General features: G+C 35.4%; 1 protein-coding gene across 3 annotated transcripts in view; it reads right to left on the bottom strand.

The window, feature by feature from the left end:
• Positions 1–22,916, bottom strand: part of SUGCT (succinyl-CoA:glutarate-CoA transferase) — a 316,900-nt gene that overhangs the window by 176,175 nt on the left and 117,809 nt on the right. For all 3 annotated transcript variants that reach the window (XM_027712013.2, XM_027712011.2, XM_039378409.1), the window contains 3 exons: positions 22,630–22,701; positions 19,081–19,178; positions 7,420–7,522 (listed from right to left, as the gene is read on the bottom strand). In XM_027712013.2, coding sequence (XP_027567814.1) covers positions 7,420–7,522; positions 19,081–19,178; positions 22,630–22,701 — 273 coding nt within the window. The remainder of the gene's footprint in view (positions 1–7,419; positions 7,523–19,080; positions 19,179–22,629; positions 22,702–22,916) is intronic.

The raw sequence follows: 22,916 nt of genomic DNA on the forward strand, positions 1-22,916 counted from the left end.
TCAAGTCTATCCTGCATGCTTCAGGAAGAGAGTACAGCAGAAAGACATTACCTGATTTAAAAATATCACAGTGTATACGAATTAGAGGTTCTCCTACAGTAAAGAAAGTTGGTGGTGAGTTCTCATGTCGGTGTTGTTCTTATTTATTGTGGCATTTTTAGAAATCAAAATTCAGGCATTGGAAAAACCTAACCAATTCTAGCTAATATAGTTAGACAATTTGTAATCTAGGTCTCAAGCAAAGCTGACACCTTTGGGCTCACAGAACACATATAAAGGACTAGAAATGTGGCAGCAGGTGAAAGCATATCTTTTGCATGCACCATGTGGGGTTCCAGTCCTTCACTCATAGCCAGCTTCTTTCTACTACCCTTAAAAATATGGGGCAGAAAAGAGCACATCTAAGACACTGCCCTCAACTTTCTACTCAAGTCTCTAAAACAGAGCAGTAGAGCTTCCAGAGAAAAACTAGTTGTAAGAATATGTTGATAAGGTAAAAAATACATTTCTCGAAACTTGTTCTCCCCATGAGTCAGTCATTTTACCAGAAGTGTTTCCCACGTACTTGAGACTTAACAGACAATCAGCACTGGAAATTTTAGATCAAACTCTGTAAAGTTAAAGGTAAGTGAAAACAAAACCTCATAATAGAAATTGTTAAGCTACCCCCTCAATCATTATTTTTCTTGCTATGTCAATAGTATTATAGTAAATGTGTGTACAAACAAAATCCTGTCATTAATATAAATATACATTTTTATTTAGAACTCCATCATATTTCAAGACTATTTGACTATAAGCTCTCTACTAGTCATTATAAGAGAGGCAGGCCACACAAAAACATAGCACAGTAATGGACCAGACCTCACTGCAGCCAAAATATAAAACAAGCCTCCTGTTACAATATTCCTCATACTAAAATACAAGTGATGTCTCATTTTGAACCATTCTTATGACATCTGGATATAGAACTGCCTCATAATACATATAGAGCCTGCATAATTTTGTATATGTGAGAATCGCATACTACAGTCTTGGAACTGGATTTTCCATTTCACTTCTTCAAACTATGTTCCATTTCTTAATTCTTTCTGCTTTAGAACAGAATCTACTTTTATAAATTTCCCACAGACCAAAAGCTCAAAAACATTTGTAATTTAGTACAAAAGAGCTACTCCTGACAAAATTAAAGGGTTGGGTATGGCTGGTGGTGTGGAGTTTTTCATTGCACAGATTTTAAAAATTGAAGTATAAAGTTGGCTTGAAACACCAAATCAAAGCTAGGCAGCACACATTTTCAACTCAGCAAGACAGGCAGGAATAGAGCTGAATTTCTGATTCAAAATACAATTTAATTTTAACCACATTCATCCGGATGTTTCCTTTCAATGAATTGACATTTTTAAATGTAAAAACATTCCATCATAAGATTTCCAACCAGTTTTAGTACTTCTTTAATAGACACATGCAAAATTTAATTCCTCTCTCTTGTCTGTTAGGAATTACTTCCAGACACATCGTATTACCTCAGGCCTTCAATCAGCTGCTTTTCAGTTGCAGAAACCTCTACATGTAAAAAAGCTCCCTGCAGTATTATGGGCATGAATATAATTTCATTTGTCTTGGGACAGCCCTTAGTAGGCCACAAAAGTCTATTTCAACAAACAATTAAAATACAGTCATATAAGAAAAAAAAAAAAACAACAACAAAACAAAATAAAAAGCCCAAACCAGCAATAAAAACACATAACATGATTTAAAAAGAAAAAAAACCACCACAATACAAAACCACCCAACATATTTTATAATTTTTGCTGTTCTATGTGTTCACAATACTGAACGTAGAAGCTTTTACCAGATGCTAGGAAATTTTTGCCAGGATGCATTCAAATGAAATTACTTCCAAAATAAGAGCCAGTCTGGAGGTTAATAAGAAAAACCTACCACCTTCATAAGTTTCCACAAATAATAAACTTAAAACATCAAATAATTTCCAGCTATCAGATATTTCAATACTCAATTTACTATGACTTTTTTTTTTTTTCTGAGGCAGACTCAGAGAAATGCTAAAGGAACTGTAATGGCCTTCTGGGACAGGAAGACTAAGGTTTCTGAAAAAAATGTTAAATTAATTTTTATAGTGATGCAAAGTCAGGGAAGGGTTGTTAAGGGATGGCCTCTTGCCACAGGGTGGAGTTTTGTTATGGTATCCTTTTAGAGTCTGCAGGTGTTTGGCAGGAGCTGAAATCAGGGCCAGCTGTGATATTTCAGCTCCGATATTTCCCTCCCCATGTTTCTCAGAAGTGATGCATCAGGGTGATGTCTTACACCTGATGTACTCAACTTGTGTGGTATGACTGCAACTGCTGGGGCGGCATGGGGAAAGTACCACTGCATGGTTTTCATTTTATTTTCAGCTGGCAACATTCATATAGTAAAATTCATCAATATGAATGGATTTAATCTGGTAAAACATCAAATAACAATTTATTAAACTGCCTGTATTTCTGGGTTGTTTTGTTGCTTCTTATATATGCCAGCTATTTAATTAAAGAGCACTGTATAAGAATCTTGAAAGAAATTACACTGTGAAAATGGGAGGGCAACGTTCTAAAGAAAAAAAAAGCCAACCTTGGGTCTCCTCACTTAATCAGCAAAGATCTTTGTTCTTGCATACTTAGCTGCAGTACAGTGCGTACCTCTTTTTGTTTTCTTTTATCTTTTGGGAGAATTTGAATAGTTTCTATTAAAAATGGTATTCTCTTTTAAGTTTGTTTTGTTTGGAAAGCCTAAAACCACATTGTATTTCACACACGTATTCCCCAAGGTATGCTAAATGGGACCATACTGAGGTCATTCACAAGTTTTTTAAATGGTTTAAGAATTCTTTTAATGTTTGTACTATCTTGGCATGATTAAAAGAGCACATTTTTAAAAAATAGTTTAAAAAAGCTTAACTATATAAATTTTCATTTAAATAGTGTATACTCTACTATTTTGTAAGAACTTTTACAAATATTCCTTTCTCTCCCACGTTTTTAAGAAAATTGTTCCCTTAAATAGTGAATCTCCTCTTTTTTTCAGCCTTTTTATCCACATATGCACAAGCATACACATACGTCTATCCACAGACTGATTGACTTAGCAGTACAAATGCCTGTAGTATTCATTTTAACTTCACAAATGAATAAAAGATTATAATCAGTGGGAAAAGTGGATGTTTCACTCCATTCATGGAAAAAACAGTATCACCTGGCACTCCAACTTAGTAAAAAACTTCCTGTTTTTTGGCAGCTCACTTGGAGTATGATTGAAGCTGTTAACGATATTAACAAAATGTCCTGGGATCAAAAAATGTGTTGTTTTATCTCAGTTTATAGAAAAAGTTATATAAACCACTCTGAGCCTTCAGAGCTCTGAGGTCCTTTTAGTTAAAATAAAATTTGAAAACACAACTCACCTGTAAGCCAATTGAGTTCCATCAGACCATTTCAGTCATCTCCTTTAATTGTCTTTCCCCCTATTTCCTTACACTTTCTTCTAGCCATCCCTTGCATTATTCCAGCCTCCTCCCAGGATTTCTGTCTTTTTCTGGTACCAGCCTAGCACACACTTTACAGCATTACTGACAGCTGAGCACACAATTGTTGACATCCATGCAGTGCATCTTAGTGCACTAACGGTGCAAGACTGCACTTAAAATAAAAGGTGTTTGCATTATGGATATCAAAATTCAAAGATCAAAGAGGAAGATGGTGTCAATTAAATGAAAGTAAATAAAATGTTTAAATCCAAACCTTCTGGTAATGCCCAAAATGGCAGAAGTTAGCAAAACCTATAACATTATCTATTAGAGGTAGAGGACAGTTTGACTATACTGAAGAATCACTGGGTTTCATGTTTTTCTAAAGTCTTCGCTATTGTTAAAAGCAAATGGCAATGAAAAGCAGATTACTGTGTTATGATAAACTCCTTAATTTTAAATCATGCTGTTTGTACATGTTGTTATGCAGTATTACTATGCATGGTTATTAAATGCAAGCTGAGTGACATCTGTCTTAGAAATGTATTTTCTGATCTAAATTGAGAGTAAAAAACCATCATATTATAATGGGAGCACTGTTATAACAAAGTTATACTTGATGACTGGGTTCAGATTTACATATAAGAAATGTGTGCTGTTTGGTGGATGAAGAATTGGCTGGACAGTCACATCCAGAGGGTGATCAATGGCTCAGTGAGACATACCACTGGTGACAAATAGTGTCTCTTAGGGGTCCATACTGGGACCAGTGCTATATAATGTCTGCAGACGACACCAAACTGAGTTGTGTGGTTGACAGGCCTGAAGGATGGGATGCCATATAGAGGGACCTGGACAAGCTCGAGATTCAACAAAGTCCTACACCTAGGTCAAGGCAACCCTCAGTATCGATATGGGCTGGAGGATGAATGTATCAAGAGCATCCCTGCAGAGAAGGACTTGGGGCTGCTGGAGGATGAGAGGCTGAACATGACCTGGCAATGCATGCTCATAGACCAGAAGGCCAACCGTATCCTGGAATGCATCAAAGGAAGTGTAACCAGCAGGTCAAGAGAGGTGATTCTCCCCCTCTGCTCTGCTCTCATGACCTCCCACCTGAAGTATTATGTCCAGCTCCAGGGTCCTCAGTATAGGAAGGACATTAACCTGTTGGAGCAAGTCCCGAGGAGGGCCATGAAGATGATGGCTGGATGGAGCACCTCTCCTATGAGGAAAGGCCAAGAGAACTAGGACTGTTCAGCCTGGAGAAGAGAAGACTCCAGGGCGTCCCTATTGTGGTCTTTCAGTACTTGAAAGAGGACTGTAAGACTTTTTAGCAGGGCTTGTTGTGAGTGGACAATGAGTAATTATTTTAAATTGAAGAAGGGTCAATTTAGATTAGATATAGAAAAGCATTTTACAATGAGGGTGGAAAAACACTGGAACACATTGCTCAGAGAAGTGGTAGATGCTCCATCCGTGAAAATATTCAAGATTGGGCTGGATGGGACTCTGAGCAACCTGATCTAGTTGAAGATATCTCTGCTCAATGCAAGGTGGTTGGAGTAGATGACCTTTAAAAGGTCCTTGACAACTAAAAATATTCTATGATAAATCTTGCTGTGATTACACTATGTTCTTGTTGGTGGGTGCTGGTTTTTCCCTATTACAATTGGGATTTCACAGTGCAGAGGATACCTAGATTACAGACTCTCAGGTGTTGTTAAACTTCTTCCCCAGTCTTAGACAGTCTCAGGGCACTGTCACATTTTTCAAGGTTTCAAAAACTAAAATTTCAGACTAGCTTATGAAAGAGCAAAGCTATATACAAACATGTGTTTTTATCCTGGATTCATGCTGCCTATACAGCAACAGAAAAATGAACAAGTGGAGGGAGACTGGGCAAGGTACAACAGCAAAACCAGAAGAAATGTGAAGGTGAAAAACTGCTTGAACTGTCCCTAAACTCTAAATGCAAGATATGGATAAGTGACTTAGAGCAATGAAGCCAACTCTGAAGGTCTGAAGTCTTCACCGTCAAAATAAAAATTCGGGTAGAAATTAGAAAAATATACTTAATAGGCTAAATATACAACTCTCCAAATTGCTGTCTGCTGGATAGTCTTGCAGATACATAATGGTGGAGTGGGAGGCTTAATTTTATATAAGTGATGTAAAGTAGACATCCTGCACAAGGCCAATACCTCAAACATCAACAGTTTTCCATATTTAAAAGGAAGAAGAGGAAAGAACTGCAATCTTTTTTTTCCCCTGCTTCCTTTGAACTGAAAATACCTGTGAGAAAACGCTTAAGGATGTAAGCAGCACCAGAAATGAAACAAATGTATAACATGAAGCATTCCACAAATACTGATATTCAGTTTCCAATAGTAATAAGAACACAATGTCTGAGTGCCATGTATATCAGAGAAGAGTATAGAAAAGACAAAGCTTTTCAGCAGTTTTGTGAGGAAGAGAAGAGAGATGAGCATGCCCCTTTACAGAAAAATATTTTGAAAAACATGCCATATGGTGATGTCTAACTGCAAAGCACTGTGATACCTTTTATGGATGGGTTAACTATATCAAGTAATAACCTGACAGGTATATATAAATAACATATATATAATTATAATAATATATGTGTAAAAATAATATTTAGGTGAATTGTAACAAGAGCAAGGCAACCAAGTTAACATCTTTTCAGTTTGGGAGGTAATAGCCATGCCACGACATATAGCATTTTAAAAAGCAGTCTCTTTCAGAGTGGACTCGTTTAAATTCACAGCATCAAAAAAAAGCAAAGACTATTTTTCCAATGTTGTCCCAAGTACAGCCAAGTCTGAGTAAAATAGTCTTGCTGTATGTTCTTCAAAGCCCAACCTTAATGCCTGTGAAAGTTATGAAGTGAAAAATTTGGCCCATGCATACTTTACAGCATGATACTACATCATTTTAAGGAGAAAGAGTGTATTTATTTAAGAAAAACAAACTTCTTTCCCTGCAGCAGCCTAACAAATACTGTTTTATGCCTCTAAGAGTATGATAATAATATTTATAGCAAACATATTTATTATAAACATAAGCAGACAATGATTGATCATTTCTCTTGCTACTCTCATTAGTAAAATTCAACTTAGAGGAGACAGAACACCATAGAATAGCCATAAAATACTCTCTTACAGTGTTCAAGACAGTATAATTTGTCTTGGGCTCTTTAACCTATCCAGAGGGGTGAGAAGAAGGGGAGGGATGAGAGAATATGCAGATAATGCAACTCTACAGATACTCAAAAGTGAAAATATTGTATATAACTAAGTATAGATATAATTCAGTGAAAGATTTAAAATTTAAAAGAGATGCACAGATGAAGTGTTTTCAGCTACTGAAACTGCCAGGCCAAGAAAAAGTTAAGATCTTTCTTCATATGACTTTTGTGCTTCATTTTTCTGTTTACAGTCAAAAAGTTGCCTGTTTTATTTCAAAGAGTATTGATTCCGGTTATCCATACTCCATACAGAAAATTAGTTACTTGTGGGCAGCAACAAAGGTACTTTTCTGCATATTTATCTGATAAAATGCAATTACATACTATATTACCATTTCTTTCCTTGTTTTACCAGCCAATTTTGAAAGACAGACTCTATATGAGACATGGAATATCTATGGTTTAATTCATTATGAAAAAATCTGTGTTCCTAAGCATAGAATTCATTTAAGGATCTGTATTTATTTCTTCTTATGACATATTATTGGCTTAAACTCAATCTACCATATAACTCAAATCCCATTTTAAAGTAGCCAAAATCAGGTTTGAGTGGCAGAAAAGGCGATCATTACTCAGCACTTGTAAAACACATGTAATAACATATAGAAAAGACTTGATGAGGACCAACCTGAGGATCGGAAAATACTTGCTGCATATTGTTGATCGGGCCATATGGAACCCCACTACCTTCAAAGAGCTGCAACCATTCGATTGTTGTTTTTTCTGAAAACCTAAGAGCAAATAAGAAGGATGTGGTTTCAGCACTGTGCTTTCAGATGCTAAAAAATATATAGCATGTCTCCTCCCTCTCTCACTGCTTCCATACTTTTCTCCATTGATTTCCTCCCAGTCAGTGAATAACATAACAAAAATGTACTACATATATTCTTAAGAAATGCAAAACCCAAAGACATAGGGGAAATAACATTGCTGAGCTGACTTCTATTTCTATGAACTGACTTCTATTTCTATCTAATCATCTGAAGCAATCCAGGAATGATGTAAAGTTAAATTTATCAGCAGTTTCAAATAAAGATCAGTGGGTTTACTCCAGTCCTTAATTACAGTAATGTGCTTCACATTTGTTTTCTGTTATGAACATATTTAACAACAAAACAATATAGTGCAAGTATGAGTCTAACATACAATACTGCTCATTAAAAGCTTATGTAAAGCACCATCAAAAACATATGTCAGGTTTAACAACCACATTTTTTGGTCAGATAACAACACTGATTACATATTTATTTGTTGTATCATCGTATTACCTATCCTAAGGACATCCAATTCAGCATATATACACTTTGACTATGCTGGTGAACAGCTTACTTCTTTCTAAGCATTCAGTTCCATAACTGGTAGCACTACTCTATTTCCCCTGTTTTGCTAGATACTTTTTCTTTCCTTATCTGCCTAGTGTAGTTACATACATGAAGAAAAGACACTCTTGAAGCAATAGCAATTACTGAGAGAAGTATTTTCTGCAGTCATCTAGGATCCTGAATCAAAGGTGAACTTACTTGGAGATAGTATCTTAAATTTCATGAAGGTAAGTAACACAGAGGTCTACCAGTTTATTAGCAATCAAAGATCTACTTCATGATACACCCAACACCGAAAAGAAATTAGGTATAATTGAAAGACCTGATGGTGATGGATGAAATTAATAGAAACCTTTATAAGGGATACTCAATTACTGGCATTCTGTAGCTCACCAGTTTGGAGTTCCCTAAGAGTAATTTGGAATAATGCCAGTAACATTCAGCTTTTCTTCTAGCATGTTATTATTACAAAAAAACAAACAAACAAAACAAAAACAAAAACAAAGGCCCCAAAACAAAACAAAAATAAATAAATAAACAAAAAACCAAACCAAAAACAATTGATCTCTTCCAAGTTTCTGGCAGGAAGTTAATAGAGACAAAGCTCAAAAGCACAAGAAACCTGAATCAGTACAAAGTCAAACTTCATAAACTTCTATTTTAGACTAAATAAAAAAAAACATAGTGATGGTGGCAAGTTATAAGTATATTAAGTATTAGGCACAGGTGTGGATCCAAGCTTCACAGTTAATGTCTTTCTGTGCAGGAATGACTTCTCCAAACTTCGAAGGAATAAATCCTGATACCCAATGCATTCTGTAAGCTGAATGAATAGCAAAATGCACAAGTTTTGCATGGCTTTTCCTCGGAATTAGAAGCTTTACTCCCGAAGTTAACAAATAACACAAATAACAAATGGAAGGAGCAATAAAATATATTTCAATCAAAAGACTTTAAAAGTACAAAATGTATTATAAGATGAAGCATCACTTTTGAAGAAACGAAGCATCATTTCTAAAAAAAACAGATACAAGATTATTGCACAGTCCATTTATATGTAATGTATTTCATTGAATATTAAACTGCTTTCATGGCAAATATGTAGTCAGGTATAAAGATAGTGCCACTGCTGGATACATCTAGGGTCCATTTAATTTAGTACTCTATTGCTAACCATACCTAATACTAGGTACATTACAGGAAACCGAGGAAAAAAAGGTAACTCTAGAGAGGCAGATAACTTTCCTTCCTCAGTGATTGCAGCATGATTTTAGTCTAAAATATAAATTGTATTTCCCTACAGTACTCTCTGTTTGGCAACATTCTCATAATCCATGTATTCTTGTTATTCATAGCCTTCTATTATTAAGGTTTGGGGCTCAAACTACTGCATAATGTAAATATGATTCACATGAAAAACTGTTTCCCATCAGTTACTGATGCTGTTTATACAGAACTATGCTGTTTCCTGCTAGCAACTGAGATGCTTTGTAATTCATGGCCCACTAACTCCCTTGTTATAAACTGAAAGCTTTGGTCAGCTACTACTTTTTCTGACACCACAAATTAGATTATCTCATTTTTAACAAAAGACAGGACAGCTACAAGAGGAATCTTGGACTTTATGGTGGTGAAGACCATCACTAAGAAATTATCGTAATTCTTAATAAATGTATCAGCATTCCCTTGATCTGTTAGTAATGAATATGTCCTGCTATGTTATGTCCTTGTACTTCTTTTTAAGAAAGAGTTTATAAATATCCTCCTAAGTTTAAAGAAGAAAACAACTTTTGCATTTAAAGGCTAGCCTGAAAATGAAGTCTTTTCAGTGGGAGCATCTATAATTTACATCTGTATAATCAGTGCTTCCTGATGTCATGGTAAATCTGAATAATTTTCAAGACATACATTCTTCAGTAACATCATTATGAGTGACTCGCTTTACAGTGGAGTTGTATATGTATGCTGCACGATGCATGTACATGCTGAGTAAAATTTCTATTATTCTATATGAACTTCTGCAACATTGGCTTGTGCTTAGATTTTTCCTTCCTATGTAATAGGAATTACCACAATTTCATAGAAAACAAGAAATTGTCTCGTTTTAGAATGGAACTAACATTTGTCTTAGTCTAACTCATTAATTTATTTATTGATGGCTGGAGGTAATTCCTAAAAGCTTTCAACTCAATCAAAGAGGTAAAATCCCACATTCTATCATCCTCAACAGATGCACGCAGCATTTGCTCTTGAAATTGAAACTCTTGATCTAACTCTGATGTAGAATAGCTTCCTTTATTTGTGTTAAAAAGAGGCTGTTGAGAGCATATTGTTAAGCAAACTGTTTAAAACCAAACAGAATATCACTACTGCCAATAAAAGTCTAGGATTCAGATTTTGAAAGCAACAGCATGCAGCTATTTTGTTCATTCAACTGTGTTTTATATATTGAATCATCTGTTGTACATCATTAAGGGAGAAATACTTTTTCAAAATCTGATAAAAGATAAGGCATGGATAAAAAAACATCAATTTTTACCTCTTTGGTGTCAGCTGTAGAAGCCACACAAACTTTGATTTTTTGATTTTTTTTTGGCTAACCTATATGTATCATTCCCCCAACTAAATACAATTTTCGATAGTACTTACATAAATACATACCATAAACTTTGACAGTGTAGGGCTAATGTTTAGGTTGCTAGGTATCCATTAATAACATGCTCTGCACTCCAAAATATCAAGAGAAGACCTTCAACAAAAAATTCCAAAAGCAGTAAAAGACTGACATTCTCTGAAAATGAAAGCTTTCTGAGCAGGCATTTAGGTCTGACTAATCCTTTTCCTATTAGTACTTATTTTAAAATGCATTCCTATGCTTTGGCATTGCAAATTTTTCATTTAAGAAAAAAGAAATTATCCACTAAGTAGGATCTTCATAAAAACAATCTCATCTGCTGTCTTGCAGTCTTTCTTTAATTCTACATATATAAATAAAATCACAGATGGAAACACATATAAGGCTAAACACTGGTACATATTCCAAACCTGAGCTAGTAAAAAAAAAAAAAAAATCCAAGACTGTACAGCATATGAACTCTGAAGCATGACACTTGCAAAAGAATTTTACCTCAATAATACTCAGTGACTGCAGGAGAGCTCAACCCTGTGATTCACACTACAGTGTCATATATTTTCAGATGAGTCCCTTTTTCCTATAAAATGTTCCATCTGCTATGGAGATAATCATATAAACACCTAAATTACCTATGATTTATTTGTGGAAACCTTGAACATTTTAAACCTGTAGTTTAGCTTTCTGCACTTATTACCAGTATTTTAGAAGTTCAAAAGGATTGACTTTATTAGTTTGTGGTATGAAGCTTGAATGCAGGCTATTTCTGAAAAAAGAAGGATATGTACCCCAATGGAGAACAAACCCTTTGCTAGGACATTTACTGCAAAGCCTGAACGAAGGCTTACTTCATTAAGACACAAGAGCCTCTGTGATGTCTTATTTGCATTTTATGCAGTACTCCAGGCCTCCTCTGCACTGAATTACACAGCACTAATGAAGATATTGAAGTTGCAGTATTGAAGTCAGACATCAGATTCTGCAACATTTAACATTAAATACATTTCATGCTCATAAGATTAGAAGACGCAGCATGAGCTGAACTAACTGAAATGTTATTTCATTGGAAGAAATCCAACTAAATATATTTTTCTTCAATTAATAAATCTAGCAGTCATCATTAAACGAAAATATCTAAATTTAAACTATACACTCAGCAAATTCATTAAGAAACATTACAGTAGAACATAAAAAAAATCCTCCAAAAAGCAAAAAATTAAATATAAAAGACAAACAGTTTACACCTTGTCTTCTTATACAAACCACAAGTGTGGTTTTGCTTCTTAAAAAGCAAGATCTACATCCCCTACTGCTTTCTAACAAACTCTAATTAGAAAAAAAAGGATCATTAAGTGCAAAATAGAAAAAGAATGTCTGCTTGACTTGCATAAATTGGATGAAACGGCTTTAATGAGTCAGAAACACAACCGAGTGCTATTAAAAAGTACTAAGTTTCTCATCCTGATAATTATGAATGTAAAATTTGTTTCTTTTTAGCAATATTCTGTCTTTCAGTGAAAGAAAGACTTCCAAAGATTGAACGAATCTACTTTGTCTAATTTCCTTGCCTATTTTCCATGTTTCCTAGGAAACCTTCAATCCTTGCTACCTTGTATGTGGAAGGGCAACCACATTTCTCTAACAGATAAAACCATCCAATTTCACACAAAGTAAGTTTAGAAGAACTACTGAAGCAAAATATTGCTCTTTTCTATAGGAAACTTATGGCAATTAATTTAGAGAAGTAATTTGGACAGCTACCAAATACAGATGGAACAGCAACATCTAGGATTAGTAATAGCTTTTTACATGCAGTCAATCACAAAAAGCTTCTCTGTTCTTGCTCAAGTCCACAATAGCATTCCTGTGTTTTCTAGCACAACCCAAATTTCCATTATGGTTTTTGCTTCAGTTTGTTCTATCAACAGTCTCTTTACCTTCAAATATCTACAATATTTTCTCACTTCACTACTAAACATCACTTTAAGGGTAGTTAAATGAGTAAGAGAGTTTGTACAGTTTCTTACAGTAATATCTATGGAAGATATTATACAAAATAAAAGTCATAGAAAATAATTATTTGGAAAATTCAAAGAATGGATCACTATCCCTTAGTGTACAGTGAATATAGAATTAGAGTCTCCAAAATGAATACTACAGTATTTACTCAATAGCCTTTAAGTATATTTGTCAGTGTCTAATCTCCTCTTGGTTACTGATGAAACACTTGGCAAAGCACAACAGAAAAAATATTAAAATATTTGGAATCAGCATGATTGTACTGACGTATTTTGCTGTCACATATAGTAGATTATAAGTGGCAGCCACATATAATACTGTTGAGATATTTTAGGTACCACAAATCCACCATGAAACTTCTTTTATATTTCTGCATATTATAAATATTGTTACCACTTTAATAAAACTATTAATAAATCTTCACCTTTATGTAAAAAATTTGTGCTAGAGATGAATGGATATTCATGTTCTTTTATCAAGTTTTGCATGCTATTTTAAAACCATATATGATGTTTAAGGAATAGTATATGAGAGAGAGGAAAACACATTCATCTTGTAAAATATCTTTCTTATGGCAACTGAGTAGTTAATCCAGCATGTTCCAGAACTATTTCTTTTTGTATTCAGGTAATGTTAAACTATGCACATTAGAAACACACTACTTTTCCCAAGCCTTCATCCATTTTACTCAAGTACGCAGAAGGACTGTAACTTCTATAGTTACTATAAAAGAAGTGCAAATTAACCGAAAATCAGCAGGTAAACACACATCAGAAAAAGCATATTGAGAATAATGGAAAGCTGCATTGATTTTGTTGCTGTTCTTCTTTGAACTCCTCAATGGGATAAAGAACTAACAAGGGTCAGGTCAAAAAGTCCATTTAAAATCAATTAAAAGACCTCCCTTGATTTCAGCAGCCCTCAGCTAGTAATGTATGTCATCAGAAAAAAAGATAGCAATTTCCTTTTCAGGAAGGATCTCGAACTTCACCCATGTATGAAAATGCTTAGAGGTTTACGAAATGGTGATAAAAAAACACAGAAAATACATGTTTGTTTGCTCAGCGCAAAAATCAGATGCTTGAGACGTTTTGGATCTCTCTCAGTTCTATACATAGAAGTCAACATAAAGCCAATAACAATTTACAACAAAGCATTTTAAAGCAAAATGTGGTAGTTTGGTAGCTGATGCCCACACAGCTCAACCATCTCTGTACTGATGGTGAGGTAGATGACTGGGGAAAGTAAACCTTACCAGCTGTGCCCCACTGAAGTCAATTATCTTTCAAGCTTCAGATACCTGTCTTGCTGAAGCTGTAAACAACCAGACATTGATTCCTGTAATGTTATCAACAGTGACTTCAGGCTGCAAGGCTCTTAGTTTAGAAAAGGAAATGGTGGGGGGATAGGGAAGGAGATTTACAGAGACTGGGTGTGTCTCAACAAGTGTGAATTTAACAATGCTTCTCATCAGGCAAATTAAACATTTTACAATACACTTTCCCCCTTAGGTGCCCTCCTCTTCTGTTACTGGTGAAAACAATTCAGCAACAAGCTCATTAACTGAGGATCAGGTTCCTCTGTGCTTCCTTCCTGATCATTCCTTTTCCCCTCACACTTATATATGCAACATGCAGCTGTGGTACACAGTCAAGAATAAGGGCTTTAAAATGTAAGTGCTAGGAACAGAAGTTCCAGTCTGAATCGCTTCCAGCCCTAACACTTCTAAGTCTACAATAATTTAGTTAGAGCTGCAGGAGTACTAATCATGCTGAATTTATGTGTTCTTCTTTATGTGAATTGCTTCACTTTAAAAGCTGAGGGCATGTCTGCTATTCCCCTTCCCCCCACACACACACAACCCCGCACACTCTGTTCCAATTACAGGTTAATTTCCCAAAGTACCTTAGAGTACACATTTAGCTGCCCTGTCTTAAAATGTGTCTACATTACTGAGGTGCAGGGTAGGATTAATGCTCAAATTCTGAAGTAATTTGAAGAAGGTCAACAGATTAAGCCCCCTTTCTCAAAGCAGCTTCTCTTAAAACTGGCATTATGCTAGTTTTTTGCACAGATGCATCTCAAATTTCATGTGTACACTACATATGTATGTCTTGATATATGTATGCATATATACACATATGTATGTATATATACACACATAAAAAATAATCTGCATTGTGCCTGGTACTATTCTGTTCTAGTGGAAGTGAGGTAGAGGAACAGAGCAACAATTAAAACTTGGTTCTCTTGGACAGATGTACATCTAACTCACAAACCAGAGGTTTCCACTGGAAACATAAAAAACAGAGTGCTCTGTATTCTGTCAGTTCTCACATGAGCTGTGAGTCTCAGGGGTCTCTGTGGTAGCCATTGAACCTGACCTCCACCCAGGTAGGGTCATTTTAAATTGACTCTTGGCACATACACAAGAAGGGAAGGCAGAGGTAATTTGCTTTTGTCAGAGTTCTGCTTTGTTGTCATTTGGGGAAAATGTAACTTAAATAAAGAGGAAGATACAGAAGGCACTAAAACTTCCTTTTTTTTTTTTTTTTAAGCAAACAGTAGGTGTGCAAATGTCAGCAGCAGGAGGAGAAAGGGCAAACAGGACATTGGACTGGGGAGGGGGGCCTGTAGGAAGTGGAGGAAGATGATGGGAACAGGAAAAAAACCAGCATAGCAGGAAGAGGACCAGAGATGGGAAAGGGTCAACACCACCAGTAGCAAAACAAGTACAAAATACTCCATATGTCTATTTCTTCTTCCCTGTGAATATTCTACAAACCAGTGGTCCTTGCAGCATTCTACTCATTTCCCTATATAATATGGGAAACATCTCAACATCTGAACAGAAAAACACTCCACCTCTCAAGATGTCTGTGACGGCTTTCTGTAATTCCTTCCTCTTGCTCCAATGTGACAGCTGGCTCTCTTAGAAGCAGCATACCACTGCACAGTGGTTTACCTTACATTTATATTGAAATCTGACAATCTCTGCAGATATGTGAATTTATCCTCCCCTACCTGCTCCCTTACTCTCCCTTTCATGTGTACCCTACAAAGGGAGTTGAGATGGAAGAGGTACAGACAGGTGTGCTTCACTCTTCATTCTGTCAGGAAGAGAGAGGATGAGAAAATTCTTCCTGAAATGAATGGAGCAATTCACACCTCTCAGAGCTGTTGTTTTAAGCTACATATATGTGTCAAGCCATATTCATCTCCACCTTGTATTCTCACTCAGTTCAGGACATCTGACTGTGATGAAGAGGTCATCCCACACCTTTCTGAAAAGCCTTCTGTTTAAAGGTGAATTTCTTCTAAGTGCTGTATAATCCCCATGGTTATCTAACTGCCTTGAAATCTGGCATGGTCATCAAGGTGGTGAGTAGAACTATTGTCCTAAATTAGGGGTCACTTGAGTCAAGAATTCCCAAAATACAGCCTTTTTTAAAAAAAAAAAAAAAAACCAGCATTCCTTAACATTGACCAATTGTACCAATGTTTCCTTTGTGCACACATCTAGACTAAAACTGTGACCAAAAAGCCTCAGTTGCTCAATATTTACCCTAGCAAATGAAAGCCATCAACTATCCCCTTGGTATTCAGAGTTTGGATGCTTTCAAAAATTTCAATTTCACACATGCAGAGAATTAAATGCTTGAGACTTAGGAGGGTTATTGACCCTTTGAGTAGGTCTGAACATCTCCTTCCATTCCTATATAAAGCCTGGGAAATCCTTTTTCTTCAGAATCCTTCTTTCTGCCCTTACTAAGTGTTCAGAAGTTAGAAATTAATTGCAGGTAGTTCATTTTGAAAATTAGGAAAAGACAGAAAAGAAAAGGTAAGTCATAACTCTGGAAATAGTTCAAAAGGGATAAGAGGAAGGGGACAGGCTAGATAGGTGAATCGAAACCTTCTCTAGGCTCTGGTGGCAAGATTACAACAGCACCAATAGCCTGGGAAAAAAAGTATGCATATATCTACTGAGCAACAGCAGTGCTATATGTGAGCAACTGTGGAGTACCAAGTATCTGCCATACAAATGGTGCCTAAAATACCAATGACTTGGTGGAACAGGAAGAATGTATAAACTGAAGATGGCAGCAGAAGAATCTAGGGACAAAAGTGAGTGAATGGGAGGGTCTGCAGATGTTTCTTTCCAAGTAATGCACCTTAGGTTTGTATTTTCCATGTGCTGGAAGCTGTAATACTATCAAGCAACCAGTAATTAAACTAATTTTCAGTGAAATTCTGTCATTACTATTTTGTCATTTCCCTTCATTTCTCAGGGGCTGACATTTTTCAGCACTGAGAAACTATTCATTTAATTCTCTAAGTAACTTCAAAAACAAACCATATATAATTTTACAAAAAACTGTGCATTAGTGAATAAAAGCAAAGTTACTGTGGAATATGTATGGAAACATATTCAACTTCCATTAGAATGCCAAAGGTGTTTGTTATAGCTGGTGTTTTAAAACTGAATGCCAAATGAATTCATAATAATATGACATAACAGAACATTTTGGAAATGTCTACTCCAAAAGTGTGTATACATTCACACACTTGCACACAATATGCAGAAAGTCAGCCTGAGTGATACTAATAAAACAGAACACAAATTCTGACAAGAAAACAAACAAACAAAAACACAAAAACAAAACCACACAAAAACCAAACCGACCAAACAAAAACAAAGAAAAGGAAAAAACAAAAACCCCAAACAAACAAATAAAAAAACCAGTAACTGAAAGAGGTAATCTAACTAATAGCTACAAATATAAAACCAAAATGGAATTCTGGTAATTCATTCAAAGAACAGCTGTTCCTTGAACTTTATCTTCTTACTCAGATATTGCCCATAGGAAAAAAACAACCCTACATTCAAAGTTAACCAGAAGCAACAAGCTATTAAGTAACTGATGTACAGATGGCAAAACACACACTCACAAGGTACCAGAGTACATCAGACAAATGCTCATACTAAATGAACTCCAACCAGTAAGTCAACATGAACCAACTTCAAAACTAAGATTATGTGTCAAGAATGTAAGAGCTCAAATGTAGGTCAAACAATTAATTATGGCCTTTTAGGGGGCTCAAAACTTCTAGCAAGAGAGGATTCATCTGTGCTATTACAATCCATTTTTTATAGCAACAGAAGTAAAAGAAGAGGTCCAAAAGTTAATCAAGAACAGTTGTACCACAATTACTTGAAAATCCAAAGTCACCTGGTACTTCAGTTTTTCATCAGGGCAGGACATCTGAAAATGGACAGGTAAGACGGAGGCAAAAGTACAAGTGCAACAGTCTTTAATGAAAGATGATTCTGGCTCTCAATATTGGAAAAATGTGTGGGGTTTAGGGGGGAGCTGTGGATGTGCTATTGAAACTCTTTTTCTTGGATGGAATTAAAAGGGAAGACTTCTGATTTAATGTTCTGAACCCCTCCCCTTCTCCTCCCTTAAAAAAATTGCATGAATGATAACTGTTATGCATTTCTTGACAAGGACTCATACAGGCCAAGTGTCAAAATGATAGTGTGACAGTACATATGTTGCCTTTTCTGCTCATCCCCCAAAGTACAAAGTACTTCTGAGGGCTTCCTTGGGAAGGTTTATACAGATTAGTTTTTTTCTTCTGTTACTTAAATTTATCATCCTCTCCATTAAACAGAAGAGCATCCCACAGAAATAAGGGCTTCTCAAGCAAAATGAGGAAGATAACTAAGCTATTTTAATCTCTCAAATAAAGGGTTTTTAAGATTCCTCCTATATAAAATTTAGTTTAAGTATTTAATAGGTTGATTCCCAAATAGAAAACTAAACACATATCCTTTTGATTTCAAAAGGATTGACCCAGGGAGAATCTGGGGCACAGAGTACCACAATACAGAACCAGCAGTAAGGGAGCAGCAGCAAGTGGAACTCCCTTGCATACGGAAACATTCAGTGAAAACTTTAAAACCCCAGTCACAGCAAAAGCAAATGGAGCTTCAGCATTTTTTTTCCAAGAGCTACATTCATCCAGGAAGCAGAAAGCACTAGTTGTTTCATTAAAATTCAATTTAATGTTAAAAAGAAGTTAAAATGGTTTCTGAAAACTTAAATCCATGATCTGGTTTCTTGTTAGTCCACACTATAGTCTGTGAGCAAAAGGCAGTATATTGAACATCAGTAAGCTCTCTCAATATTTATTTTAAAAACTAGAGTATCTCAGAAGAGTAAAATAGAATTTTCACATGATGAGAGCTTGTTATACATGACTATTTCCATTAATAGATTAAATGTATTTTCTTCTCTTTTAATTAACTTACCGGGTTGATAATACATCAATAAGTTCTCTTCTGTTCCGGACTCTGAGTGCATTAGTTTGGTATCTAGAATCTTTACTAACTTCAGGCAAATTCAATACCTAAGTAAAAATAAAAATAAGTAAAAAATGTGCTTGGTAGGAGATATTTACATAGCTAACAAAATAAACTACTGATTTTAAAAAATACACTGATTTACAATAACCACTACTTCTCATTAATCTTTTAATACAGATAAAGAAATTAAAAATTAAATCAATTTTTAATGCCTCCTGGTTAACATTACATAAGAAGTAAAGAAAAAGACAGAAATTAAACTGAAGATCCAAATCTTAGCTGATAGCTTTCATGATTAGCTAGGAAAAATTCTTATTGTAGAACACTAAAAAATTGTTAATCTGTGGGATTATCCTGCACTAATTTATATGTCACAGAATAAGATGTCTGTACTTCATACACTATACTAAGAAAAGCTGTGTCTAAGAATATTTCTTTTCACTTCAGTAATCTTCATCAAAAAGAAAAGTCTTTTTCTATGGAAACATCTTCTTTATTATTATTATTTTTTCCAAAAGAATTAATAAAGAAAAGTAGTGGTATAACCTCTAAGAAAGGAGAAATATATCTTCTATATTTAACTGCCACTTGCCACATTAGAAATTTAAACAACACGCAAAGACAATGTGAATTATTCTATAAAGGGAATTAAATATGCAGAATGAGTCTTAGAATTTTGTAAACAAAGTAGCTGTGCGGACAATCAACAAAATTTATCTATTTTTGCCACAATGTCTTTCTATAGAACATAAATAAACATAATTAATTGTGCTTTCTAAATTTAATAAAAAATACCCCAATAACACCAGCTACAGAGAAAGGCAGCATAGAATCTTATAAAGGAAGAGATTTTCACATTTCCTTCATGTATTTTACTCACTAGCACACACTCCAGATCAGTTTTTCTTATGATGATTCTTATAATCATTCTAAACATACTACATTTTTTTACAGAGCCGCATCTAAGATGGCTTAAAAAAAATATAGTGGCTCAAACTGGAAGTCCCTATAGCCCATCATCCTATCTCTGCCTGTGTCTGAGTGAGGATGCTTAGGAAGGGCTTAAGAACAGGGCCAGTACATACAACACTTCCTTAATCTTCATCCAAACTCCAGGCCCCTTTAGATTAGGTCATTTCCGAGTTGCAACTGTTTTCTATATATTTAGTAATTATCAATGGATTTCAGTTTTATTAACATGTTCAGTCACTCCTTGAATCCATATGCCTACATACTACCACAGAAGTATACATAAATTGGTGTCAATCTCTCTAGTATTTGCCTCAAACATAACTTTCTACTAATTCCTCTGACACTGGTTTAGACCAAGGCTGCTATTATTTAATGACGCCTAACTTTGCTGGAGTGAACAAGCATATGGCTTCCCTTACAAGTGAGTAGCTGCTGATGACATAAAACCATCAGCAAAACAGATATTCTTTCAACGGATATTTAGAGATATTCAAAACAGATAGTCACCTTTGACATAGTTGTCATGCAGAGTGACAAAACTAAGCATGGAAACCAAGGTATCCATAAGTTATGCAATAACAATGATGTTACATAACTTCACTGCAAATTTTTATCTGCAATGTAACATAAAACATCAATCTAGCATCTTCCATCAATACTTAATTCACAGCATATTTTTTCTTCTGTGTTTATACAATCTAGTTTATGAAAATCATAACGTATCATAATTTTGCTTCAGAAAATAGGTAAATTTTCCTATCTGGAATTTTATCAATAATATTGTATCCCTTAAAATTATCTCCTTTTCTTAATACTGCTATTTTGGAGTTACGAATCACTGCTTTAGAAAAAAAAGTCATGCAAGGTTGTTCAAAGTAAATTATAGTGAATACTTATTTATGAGAGCTTAAAAAAACTAGCAATTAATCAGAAAACTATGGTTCCATTTGATGAGTTATATGAAAAAATGATCATATGGAGTTGCTCACTCTGCTGTTTTAATTAATGTTACCGACCAGTTTTAACTTAATGTCCATCTGTTGTAAAGCTGCATGTCTATATATGTTCTCAATTTCTGGTGACTAACAAATGTACACTTGAGAAGTTATTCATTAATGTACCATTCATCTTTCTGCATCATGTTTCCAATGTTATTTCTTTATTTCACTGTGACCATTTGGAAGGAAGCTGGTGTTCTCTATTTGAGGATTTGTTCAAGCTCTAAGATGCACACTCAGAGCTTATGCTCTCTGTGTTTTGCCCCATTAGCAAACCTGTTTGTACACTCCTTTGCTGTACACAAAACCTCAGTCTTCTGAAGACTTGCTCAGTATTGGCTATTTAGACTGAAGCAGCCAGAGGTCAGGATGTGCTATTGTAACACTTGACCACAATGAAATGCACTCCAGCCAGAAGGGTTACAAAGTTTTTCTGCAACTATCCAAGTCCTCAAAAAAGCTACAGTTAGTTGTCATTGATTTTGAATACATCACAGTGAATTATTCCAGACTTTTCTTTCTGCTTGCCTGAAAAGATACAATTGAAGCAGAATGTTTGCAATTGTTTACAGCTTGAGCCAGCTGTTACATCTCTAGAGTATGTGTCTTCAGGGCAACAGCTTCCATACAGCCTGTATTTTTAGCATCAACTCACCTCAGAGAGATTCTCTAATAGCAATTCCAATGTTTGAATTAATGGTCTCTGTATGCACTAAAGTTCATTAGGGTGTGGAGGGCCTTCCCATGATAAAGTTCTTTTCCTTTATTGGCTCCCCCTCTTCAAAGTGTTTTAAGTTACAAATCAGCTTTGATTTAGCACAGAGCATACCTCTAATGGGTATGCTGTAATTTTTAAAAATGCTGTCTAATGCTACATTCAAAAATTCTCCTGTCCTAGCTTACTGGGGTCTTTTATTTGGAATGTTGATACATTCTATTTAGAACATTTTTTTTTATTTGAAGATTTGTTCTTCAACATCCTATCGCTGCACCACTCCAGTCAGTCCACAGTCCTGTATAACATTTCTTTTCTAAGAATTTCACAAGTTTCTCTGCAAGGACAGACCAGCACATACTAGTGTTCGAAAGGACCGCACACTTGGCTACTGACGAAAGTCACACAAGAACAATCCATCCCCTAGCTTTGCTTTGTTAATACCTGTGCCTACCATGTATTTTATGGAGAAACAGTGCCACATTTCTTCCTGAAAAAGGCACTAGTGTGAATCATGACAAACTGGAAGGTTGTTAGGTCGTTCATTTTTTTAGCTAGTTAGATGTGCGCAGACTCCAAAAGGGGCACAGTACCCACAAGTTTGGGAACTGGGGTGTTCTGAATTCGGAGGCAAAACACAGAACCCATAACAGACCCCTAAATGATCAGAACTGCAGGGTTAGAATTTATACTCACCACTTTCATTCCAAAAACAAAAGAGAAAAAAGCCCCAGGAGAATAAAGAAGCAATCAGCATCTTCATTTTCCTAGTCAGAATGGAAACTATTGCACATTATTTGCCTAACACACCTTGCACACAGTGACAAACTGACGATCATTTCCAGCTCCCACCACTATGTAGCCATCCTTGGTCTTAAAAGCCTGGAAGAACAAAGACAGGTGATAAGCTGTAACTAAACAATAAAATATTAGCACATGTTTGAAGTGAAACTTTGTAAGTAATGTTCAAATTACTTTCCTAAACATTTCCATTCAGATCCACTCTCTAGTTCTATAAAAGTGGTTCAAAGGCATCCACAAAGATGGATGCAGCCCTTTTGATTTTTTTTCCAAGAGTTAGGAAGTTATCTTGATTA

This window comes from Pipra filicauda, unplaced genomic scaffold, assembly GCF_003945595.2.
Source record: "Pipra filicauda isolate LSUMZ 115617 unplaced genomic scaffold, ASM394559v2 scaffold137_size4652046_pilon, whole genome shotgun sequence".
Classification (NCBI taxonomy): Eukaryota; Metazoa; Chordata; class Aves; order Passeriformes; family Pipridae; genus Pipra; species Pipra filicauda.